Genomic DNA, 11,238 nt, shown 5'->3' with positions numbered 1-11,238 from the left:
AACAATGTCGTTGAACCGAATTCAACGAGAACATCTTTTAAGACATGAGACCACACATTAAGTGATTGTTAAGTACTTATGGATGTTCGATAAAAAAGAAGGTAAGAAATATTTATTACACTACAAAAAAACAGGGTTTTGATGACGTTACTTAAACGTTGTCGAAAGCTACCCAAATGTCGTGGTAAGTTTTCAACGACATGTGCAAACGTCGCGATCTTTAGCGTTGCGGAAACTTTCTGTGACATTTCTAAAACAATTGACATTTGACAAATGTCGCGAATCAAATGTTTTCACGACGAAAGCCACGAGGTTTCACAACATTTGTGTACGTCACTAAAACTATACATTTGACGACGTTCATAAACATCACCAAAAGTGATATATCCAACGACGTTTATAAACATCACCAAAAGTGATATATTTGGTGACGGTAAGCAAACATCGCCAAAACCTATTTTTGGTGACATTTGTCTAAATTGTGAATCTTTACTTTTGGTGACAATTAAACGTCGTCGAAAGTTTTTTATATGGTTTATTAACCATCCATCACCTATTTATGCAATTTGCCCAATAAGGCTTTTATCAACTTGTAAGCCAAACAAGACTTTTTATCAACATGTAATTTGAATACACATTAATACACAATGCAAAATTTAAAAATAAACTTAAATATTAAATTTTCAATCATCTTTAAGCCCAACAATCTTTTTTACAAGAAAATATTTGATAGTTTTATGTTCAAAACCAAAAAACAAAAATAAAAATACATCATCTAAAAGGAACTTTCTTCTTCCCCTTCACATTCCCCCTCTCCTCTCGACTTGTTTGATGTGCATAAGATGCTCCTTCCCTCTCCTGACTTGTTTCACGTGCATCAGATGCTTCTAATCCAAGTTGTTGGATCTCCTGTAAAAGATAATGAAAATAGAATATTATTTTCACGCAAAAAATTATAAATGCATGAAAATAAAAATAAAGTTGAGATGGCTTCCAGGGTTTGCTGGCGGAGCATCATGAGAGGTATGGAGATCATTTTCACCCAAAGTATGATTGTTTTCCAATCCATGGCTCTACACAATATATATTTTTAAAATTCAAACAATAGCTTGTTCTTCTAGATGTTCAAGTCACCATAATTAAACAAACTCAAGCTAATTGCAAACAATAGCAAACAATAGCTTGGCTGTAAACTTCAAGAAAGAACAGTGGGCCAGGAAGTTGGTGTTGATAGCAAAAAAACCTGTTTTGGACTGGAGTGGGTGGCTGGTTTACTGATACATAAGCTGAGCCTAAAGGAGATATTTGTACTAACCCCGCTCGACAGTTGCAAAGTTGTACTTGATCTCTGTGAAAACAGAGTGCAAACTGAAGCTTTGCATATACAAGATGTTTTGGGGACCTTTACACTTTTCAAATGGTTTCAAAGCTGTACTTGATCTCTGTTTTGGGGACATACCATTCCATGGTCTAACCTACAAAATTCAGCTTGTATACTTTGCATTTTAAAATATAGCTCCTCCATATCTGATTGTTAGAAAACAGGACACGTATACTGTGAATTGTCACAGCAAGGGTTTTCAGTTTTGTGGAGTTCATGAGATAGCACTTGAGTTGCAAACACCATGAAATTTGACCTGTGGCATGACTTTCTGAGTTAGGTAAACCACAATTATAAGGTAGAAACCTCTTAAACTAGATTCTTCTTTCTTCTGGGCATCCATCCTTCTAAAGGGAAGCCAACAGTTGTTTTTTTTTTTCATCAGAAAATTAAAAAAAAAAAAGATACCCTTCTAGTGTATAGGAAAAAAAAGAAAAGAAAACTATTAAACAATAATAAAGCAGACCTACATGAGTTCAATTCTTTTTTTTTTCTTTCAGAGGGAGGGGAAGACATGGAGCCCTAATGGAATGTCACATGAAAGATTCCCGGGTCAGACTAGACTAGCAAATTCCTACCCTATTCATATAAAAGCTAGCTTATACTTTGGACTTCTGTTTATATGAATAGAACATAACAGATTTGTCTGGGTTTCATCTTTTTGGAATTCTTTCATTTAACATAAGCTTTTATTAATTTATTTGTTTATTCATGTGGAGATCGTCGACAGTTTTGCAGGGACGGTGGATCATAGTGATTATTGACCTGCAACCTTAGCCTCTCTCTCTCTCTCTCTCTCATAAGAATGCCACCACCTCAATAATAATGCAGACCAACACCCAAACAATCATAAAATTCTAGAGATCGATTTGAAAGGGCCTTTTTAGCTAAAATGTAAGCAACCTTGTTATATCCTCTAGCAACTTTGAGCCATATTAATTTGATTCTAATTAAGACTACAAGTGTACTTAATTTTACGAATCCCTAGTCCTATCAGGTCAACTTTTCTGGTTTGAAACATGAAATTGTTGAGAAGGATAAGAGGTCAAGGTGATGTGGGCACCCAGATCAGTGCCTTTGCTATTGTCTACTTTTCTGCATAGTTGTAAAAGAGTTGTTTTTTCTTTCAATCAAGTGGCTTTGGGTTATACCTCAACCAAGTGATGGGAAAGAGAAAAGTTGTTTCACAGATTGCTCCAACTCAAGTACTCAACCTACCCCTCTTGGTAGTTCACATGGTGCAAACTAAAGCCTGATGAAATACCTACACGTATACCAGAAAGAGCGAGTCTTTTGTTCAGTTCAGTTCAGTAGTGGTAGTTCAATTTCTGCTGATATGATAGGTCATTCACTCATTCTACATTTCTACTACTTAGCTGCTACGTGGTCCTTTCTGATTCACAAGAGAACCCAAATTTGGGTTCATCAAGGTAAGATAGCTAGTGATGATTTTCTAGATGGTGTGGACTGGATCTCACCTCACGATCAAAGCTGCACTGTTCTACCACTTCTCTTAACAACATGTAGCTTGTATTACACTCCTAGAACCTTATCTCCATAATCTTTTTTGTGGGTATACATACTAATCCTATTTCATGGTTTAGGCAACTATCATTTCATCGTTGTTACTATCACCAGAATCGCTTTGACTTCCTTTTTCCATGCTTTCGAGATGTTTCAGTTCTTAACTGATCTGTTTTCCATGGCTCATGAGTTTTATAGTAATCAGAAAACTAAGTTGACTTACTCAAGAATCTCCTATGCAGATCTGCTTAATTATTTTTAACTCCCACATCAACAAGATAGAATTCTTTCTCATTCTTTCAATTAGAAGATTATGATTTTTCTAGTCCCAAGGAGGTTGAAAATGAAACACATTTGGGGTTTGGGTTGAAATTGCTCTCCATGGATCTAATTGGGTGATAGAGTTCTGACTCCTGTACAAGCATGCAATGTATGTTGATATCGTTCCAATCTAGTGGTCATTTTCATTAAAAAGGTTGTCGAGTTGTGGATAATCTCTCTCAATATATGGTGGGAAGTTGAAAAAGTATTGACAGAGAAAGATGATGAGCCATCTTCTTCATGTTTTTGTTGGAAACTTAAAGCAGGCATGGCTATATATTGTTGCAACCTTGAAAATCAAGTGTTGAATCAGAATGAGATTTGTTGGAGAAAAGTGTAGACCTTTTTAGGTGAGGTGATTTTAACATCCACCCTGAAAAGGACCAATACCTCCTTTTTAAAAGCTCTTTTTTAAAAGGAGCAGCCTGCTGTCAATTTGTCAACAGGGTTCTCCCTACATGAACTCGTTAGTTCACGTAGACTGTTTAAAAGCCAATGTCTGAATTCGATAGCCTGGGATATCCCTACATGATATATAATTTACAGAGACCCCTTGTAATAGTGTAGGTGTTGGATTCATTGCTGTGTGAACCAACATGTCATTGCAAGGAGAGCCCTGTTGACAGCCCAGGCTGTTGGATATGAACAACCAAAGTTTTAATATTCAATAGTATGGTGTTGAATGGAGATTTTATAGTTCAGGAATTAGTTTCTAGGTTTGGGGTTTCAGGAATTAGTTTCTAAGTTTTCTAGGTTTAGGGTTTTTATAGTTTAGGAATTAGTTTCACCTACCATACTCATCAAGGTGCACTCTTATCAACTATTTAACCATAGTAGAGGGATCAATTTTCAAGATTTTACCTGAACTGAAGCAGGAGTGGGAAACAAAGCACCCAATCCTTGACGGTGCGCTAACTGCTCCACCACGGACTCCAATCGTGCTACTTTTGCTTGAAGATCACCCACCTCTCCTCGAAGCATTTGGTTTTCTTTCCGCAACTCTGAATCACACGAAGTGGATGTACTACTGGTGGCACTTTTGGACCCATTAGTTCCGAACGCACGCTTTGGGTTCACCCCGAAGCCCAAGCAACGAGCACGCGATGGATGATCTTTACCAAAAATCACCGCCACTGCATCATTGGCACCAATGGGCTCAACTTGGGTGCCCTGTTCTGCTTGTTCATCCACATATGCTTTCATCTTGGCCTACAACAATTTCAAATAATATATTTATTTAAAATGGACCATCACATAACCATACAAGTAATAATTAAATGGATAAAAATAAAAAAAATAGTTACAGCAAGTTCCCTCGCTCGAGGATCATAAAACCCCCCCTGGGAATTTGTATAGGCCTTCTTGAATAGGTCCTCTCTCCTAGGTGGGGGCATATTCTTTTGCCTTCTTTCTTCCGTCTACAACAAACCATTGAGAGTCAATATATAAACTAACAAAAGAATCAAAGGTATAAATGCATTAGTTTTCTCACCATTTCATGGAGGTGAGCAGCATAGGATTTCCGGCCCATGTGGTGAGGGACCGTATTATGTGACCTCACTTCAGTCATCGTTTCACACTTTGCCTATAACAAAGACAATTTAGTGATATTAATCAAAAAATTATATAATTACCATATCTTAAAAAGACTTACCAATATTATTTTCAATTTATACCTTGCTCTCTGGCGTTTCCCAATGGTTAAAGAGGCGTTGAAGATCACCACGATCAATATTTCTCTCATGTTGAAGTGCCTCCGAGAATGCTTTCTCATGATCAGGAGCATATTTGTCAAAATATTTCTTCTTTACATGACATCGAAAGCATCGATGCATTTTTCCAGCTACAGCAAGGATATCTGTTTTCTCCATCTCATTTGGGACAATAAATTTTTCCTACCAAAGATGAAAGAAGAAAAATTTTAGGCATTAATAATTAATACAAGGCAATAATCAAATTCATCAAAAAAAAAAGTACAAGGCTTATCAACTAACAAAAACAATGTGGATCTTACTTTAACAGCATCATAAATTCTGTTTTTTGCATCAGTTATTGTCCTCCAATCGGTGGTGCAGATTGGGATTATAGAACAATCCCTCACTAACATACCTATATACGACATCAATTCTGGCCTCACTTCCCCAACAGGCCGATCATAATGATCAAGCTCCACGGTTGGAGCTTGATCTCTCTTCCTCTGTAGGACATGTGGCAACACTGTGTTGCCACGCTTCCCTGACCCCCTTTTTCTACGGGAGGGCCCAGGGGCTTGGGAGGATGAACCTCCAACCTCCTCTACAGTATGGTCATTGTTGGGGAGTTCTGGATCTATGTGATCCTCACTGTCCATCTGTAATCACACCAAAGATTAAAATAGTTAGCACATATGGATTAATTATATTTATAAACAATAAAAAAGAACATGTAAACAACAAAGATGATTCATTACTGTAAGAAACAATTACTAGATTTCTTTTACTTCTATGCTATTTTAAACAATTCCTATCAACCAACTTGTAACTCACATACTCAAGCCTATGATCTCTTCCCATTTCCTCCTATTCTTTTTTTTTTCTTATTTTCAAAAGCAATTGAAACAAAAAGTATTTATATCAGGTAGGAGTGCAATAACTCTGAAAATTTTCATTAATTAAGAAGCTTTAATATACAACAAGAAGTTACAAAGAAATCAGCATATAAGCTGACCCAAGACAGCGTTACAAAAGTGCCTAAAACTGTTATGAAAAAGGATTTTGCATGCATTGGGCCTAAGGACTCTTCACATTAAAATACTAACAAGTCAATAGTGTGATTAGTCACTTATACATGCAATATATAGAACAATGCATCCAAAGAACATGTGTTGGATTTAGAGTCCATAATCTCAGGTTTGTCAGCCTAGGTCATTGGAACTTGCTAGCGAAAGCTGCCTATTCAGTTTTAAATTCAAGTGTTGGATGAATAAATTTGTGTCATCTAAGACAGTTGGGAAGGGATGTTCCTTAGTATGATGGTCAAATCTTCAGCTGGTAAGTGTGAGAACATGAACTAAAGTCTGAGAGTGGCCACTTCATGCCAAAAACTGCCAGAGTTAGGTCCATATCTGGGACACCACTCCCAAGACCCTAGAAGCTGTGACCAGTATTGGGAGATGGCTTTTTATCCCAGTCAGTTGATCAAGGAGGAAGAAGTACATCCCACATTTTCTGTCAGATAAAGAAATTCCTTTGATACTTAAACAAAAAGGTTGATGACCTCTCCTTAGAACTGCCTTACTGTAAGAAAACAAAGCAGCAGGCCAAAGCTTGCACAAAGTGGTTCAAAGATAATACAATACCAGCATCCAAGCTCATATAGCTCTCATTACATCAAAAAAGAAAAAAAAAATACAGATTACAACTCGACACTGGACGGCCCCATTCAAGCTGATTCCTTGTCACTCCTGCCCTTGATAGAGAGTCTTCTTGTCCATTTGCACTTTTTGGTACCTAGTTGAATGGGTCATTCAATAAGGTACCTAAGGACTGTGACTGTCTTCAAGAAATCATATCTTGTTTCCACATCCAGCAAACTATAGTTTGGCAGTCTTCCTCAACCTCCACTTTCTATGATATTTGAACCTATGACTCTTTAGTAAACCTAACATTGCTAATGGATACATATTACTTTTATGTATCTACTTATCGAAGGATTTTCTTGTATGGAATTACAGATATCTGCTGGCTAGAGGGGAATGCTTCTTTGGTTATCCAATTAGCACTCGATAACAGCTGAACCACCTTTCAAGATCTTGGGGAGCCATTTCATGGTTAATACATTGTCACTCTATCCCTAAGTAAGCTATGTCTGTATTACTCCAAACGGATATGCACTCCTCCATTTGCTGGCTTCCTTCTGGTTTCATGGACCTTGGTTCTGGAGCACCCTGAACCTTATAAAATCTGCTTTGCATATATCATGTTGTATGATCCACATTCCACAATTAGGCATCTTGAACTTTTCAAAAAGAGAACGTGTCAACCAAAACTTCTGGAATTCTTATCTGACCAATTGTAGAGAGAGCATTAATCATGTGAGAGACATGGTCTCTAATATACCATCACTTTTCTAGACATCACCTTATTTATTCCATCACAAACTTGGAATGGAGGTATTTGGGCAATGGATTTACTACTCATAAAAATATGGTTCTCTGAATAGTATTATCTCTAAATGATTTGTATAGAAGAATCAAACCTACCACAGAAGCATGCTAGCTTAAACAGAAATTCCGTTAAGTATTGTCTTTGGACTGAATTTTAAAATTATTAGGGTGAAGTTCCAGAATAGTCTAATTTCTGAAAAAAAACAGAGTAAATAATAAATTAACTATCTCAACCAATTGCTGTATCAGATCTAGAGTGCAGAGTAAATAATAAATAATACTAGTGTAAAAATCTGAAATCTTGCACTTAGTAGGTTTGGTAAGAGGAAGAGACGTAGAGGTATCAACAAATTTTTATGGAAGTAAAACTAAACTGAAATCTGAAATTTTTATTGGAAGTAAAACTAAACTGAAATCCTCTCCTATCTGGACCGCTTCGTCTATCATTGGAAGTAATAGCATATCGATAGATTTATTTCACTAAACTGAAATTTTTATGGTAGAAAACTAAACTGGAATTAAAATTCCATAAAAATCAAATAGGAACCCTAACAAACATAGTAGAAGATTTATTCATAAGAAAATAATAGCTATGCAAAGAAATAATGCTTTTCTTTGCTTACCCTATTCAGGCGATGAAACCTAGATGCCCTACTCAAACTGTGATGAAAACCTAGACGCCCTGTTCGAACTATGAAAACCTAGATGTCCTGTTCGAACAATAAAGAAAAGTTAGTATGGAAGAAGAAGAAGAAGAAGAAGAAGAGAATGAGGAGCACTCAACTATGAAAAAAAAAAGAGAAGATGTAAGGAGAAGGGGAAAAGACAAAGAAATCGGTGACTTACCTCACCAGATTTCTGGTTCAGTCCGATCGCTTCTTTTCAGACGCCGAAGGAAGGAGACGCAAGAGATTAAGGAGAGATGGATGGAAGTGGGAGGTTCACTGGTGCAGACTGAGGGATGACGAGGGAAGTGGGACTGTGGGAGTTTTGTTTGCGCGGGAGAGAATACTCTCTCTTTTTGGGTTATCAATGTGCGAGTGAATGTTTTGGGTTTTCAATAGTTTCAAAATCGGACCGGACGGTCGGACCAGAAAAACGGGGAACCGGTCAGGTGACCGGTTTCAGTTTTCCCCAAAACCAGAATTTCTTCAAAAATCGTTGATTTTGGTCAGCAAACTGCTGACTCGAGTGGAAGTTCGAACCATTTGAACGGTTTTGGCTGTTTTTTATTTTTAAAATTTTTTAATTTTTTAAATTTTTTTATTTTTTAGAACGGGCCGATCTTTCGATTCAATCGGTCAGACCATTCGACCTGATAACCAGACCCCTGGCTGGTTCGGTCTCCGGGACGGTTTTAAAAACCATGCTTAATTGTTCCTACCAAGGTTTTCGAACTGTCCAAGCAACCGGTTTTGTTTTACCTAAGACCCACTTTTGGTCAAAAACATTGAAAAAGTCAACAAATCGTTGACTCGAGCGATCGAATCGTCAACCCGTTCAACGGTTTGTGACCGTTTTTTTATTTTTAATTACTTTTTATTTTTTTTTAATTTGTTTGTCAGAAACAGGTTGTCCATTCGGACCGGACAGTCAGGTCGTTAACATGGAAATCGGTGGTCAAAACGGTTCCATTTCTGAGTCATTTTTTAAAACGTTGGTTTCTATAGCAGCGATTTTTATTAATCGCCACTTAAAAAAAGATGTATAGCGGCGGATTTCTTAGTGTTGGCTGTACTGCTAAGAAATCTGTTGATATATGCTGAATTTGTTGTAGTGGGATCATATTCTCTATTCTTGACCTCGATACTGAAATTAACCCCATCCCCATCGGGGATAAAATTTGTCCTCCATCCCTGATCCCTACGGGGATGGGTTCCCCACTCATTGTTATTCAGTTTTTTTTGCAATAAAATATAATTAATTTATTTTTTATTATTTTTAATATTTTAATTAAGTTTTAGGTTTTTCAGAATTTTTAGATCTTTAATTAATTTTTTATGTTTTTTCATTATTATTCAATAATTTTTGCATGAGTATTTTTCAATAATTTTTTATTGGCACGCCCTACTAGATCATGATTAGGGGGTGCAAATTAGGGTTGTCAATGGGTTGGGTCTGGGTCGGGTCTAGTTAGAATTGAAATCAACTCAATAATAAATTTTAAGGACCTATAACTGAATGAGGCTCGATAATTTTTAAACCTATAACTGAATCAGGCTCGGGGTAATGTATTAGGACCCAAAACCAACCCTAATCGATTTTTTATCCATCGAGTTTGTACTCGACCCATTGACAGCCCTAGTGCAAGTTAGGCTAGGTTATGTCAAGTATAGGTAAACCAAACCCAATATGAGTTGTGGAACACTCAACCATAACATTAATCCAACTTGAAAGCTTCAAGTTAGGTTGGGTTCATACTTTTTAACTTTAACTTAAATATGCTAAAAAAATTAACTTAAATATTAGCCTGATCCAACCCTTCTCAACTTTTTCAAGTTGTAGGCCTAGTCATGATACCTAAACTGAACACTCACCCCTAATGAACAAACTAGTTAATTAATTAATTAATAATTATCAATAAAATAAAAAATATAACATAATAGAAAATATTATTAATTAATTAATTAAACTAATATTTAACATTTAATTAATTAATATATAATTCTTATTGGGGTTGCTTTACCTACTATTTTTCTTTTTTAAAAAACCAACCAATCAAATGTAAATATTTTCCACCTATTTATTTATCTATCGCTACTGCAATTAATGTATAAGTATTTTAATTATAACTAATTATAATATGGACATATTTAAATATTTAATATTCAAAATAATATTAATTAAAATGAGAGTATACTTAATATTCTTTTAGAATCATACCTCCATGAAACTCTAAGATCTCAATCATGAAACCTATTTCCCTATCTCTGATCACCATCTACAACTATAACCAATGTAGTTGATTTTCTTGATGATGAAAAGAATAAGTGAAGCACTTGTGTCAAAGCCACTATCCACAATTTTAGAATGAGAATGCAGTGTGTCAAAGCCACTATTGAATAAGTACATTAACTTATTTGTTCAACCCCATCACATCCTCTTATGTTTTGTTGTTTATTTTTTGCACCATTATATAACTCATTTGTCTCTTCTTAGAAAGAATAGTTTAAAGAAATGATCAAACATGTGCTCTAATACAAACTATTGGAAACTTACCACTGTTGCTGGTTTTTAGTTTGGTAGTTTAAAGAAAATGAATAATGCCTTTTCTCTAAGGTTATGTTTGGTTTGAAAGAAAATGTAGGGAAAGGAAGGAAAAAGTAGGGAAATCTTTACAAACCTTATATAGGTTTCCCCGTCTTTCCCTTCTTTTCCTTATCTTTTCCTTCAAACCAAACATAGTCTAATTGATTTGAATAAAAAAACTTTAGGTTGTTTAAATAGGTAGTGTTAAGGGCATTTTAGTAATTTTCTATAGTTTTAAATTTTTTAACTTTTAATATTTTTCTATAATATTTTATATTTTCTATAAGTTGTTATATTTTTATATTTTTATGTGATTTCTGTTATTTCGATCAAATTGGATTAGACCCCATCCAATCCAATCCATTTGCATTAAAATGAATCGGACCAAACCATCTTTCCAATAGATTTGGGTCAGGTTGGACTTTAACCATTTTTAAATGGATGCATATTAGATTGGGTAAGATTGGAATATAACATAGTCCATTGACAATCATATTCCCCACCCCTTAATCCCCTTGCAATTTGTAATATGTAATACCAAAAGAAAAAAAAAAAAAAAAAGAAACAAAGTTAAATGAGAGAGAGATGTAGGTTATTTATCTAGTGAAGGAGAACCACA

The 11,238-nt window shown here is 35.5% G+C and overlaps 1 protein-coding gene across 2 annotated transcripts; it reads right to left on the bottom strand.

Annotated features, from left to right (window-relative positions):
- Positions 1-655: 655 nt before the first annotated feature.
- On the bottom strand, positions 656-8,398 carry LOC104608467 (uncharacterized). Of its 2 annotated transcripts, none has more exons than XM_010274472.3 (8): positions 8,217-8,398; positions 7,994-8,080; positions 5,241-5,576; positions 4,903-5,121; positions 4,719-4,811; positions 4,531-4,644; positions 4,088-4,435; positions 656-909 (listed from the first exon to the last, which is right to left on the bottom strand). In XM_010274472.3, exons 3-8 carry the CDS (start codon positions 5,574-5,576, stop codon positions 772-774), a joined length of 1,248 nt encoding a protein of 415 aa, XP_010272774.1. In that variant the 5' UTR covers positions 7,994-8,080; positions 8,217-8,398; the 3' UTR covers positions 656-771. The 2 variants fall into 2 exon arrangements, with proteins under 2 accessions (XP_010272774.1, XP_010272775.1); XM_010274473.3 differs by having other exon boundaries at positions 8,222-8,370.
- Positions 8,399-11,238: the final 2,840 nt, after the last annotated feature.

This window comes from Nelumbo nucifera, chromosome 5 (assembly GCF_055504915.1).
Source record: "Nelumbo nucifera cultivar China Antique chromosome 5, China Antique-T2T, whole genome shotgun sequence".
NCBI classification, from domain to species: domain Eukaryota; kingdom Viridiplantae; phylum Streptophyta; class Magnoliopsida; order Proteales; family Nelumbonaceae; genus Nelumbo; species Nelumbo nucifera.
Note: the sequence above shows the minus strand (reverse complement) of the source record. Positions and strands in the feature narration are given on the sequence as shown.

Excerpts from the sequence above, each read along its gene's own strand:
- LOC104608467 (XM_010274472.3), bottom strand. The coding sequence starts at position 5,576 with ATGGACAGTGAGGATCACATAGATCCAGAACTCCCCAACAATGACCAT. Across the intron at positions 4,645-4,718 it reads CTGCTCACCTCCATGAAATG|ACGGAAGAAAGAAGGCAAAA; the intron begins GTGAGAAAACTA and ends GGTTTGTTGTAG. Across the intron at positions 4,436-4,530 it reads CTCGAGCGAGGGAACTTGCT|GCCAAGATGAAAGCATATGT; the intron begins GTAACTATTTTT and ends AAATTGTTGTAG.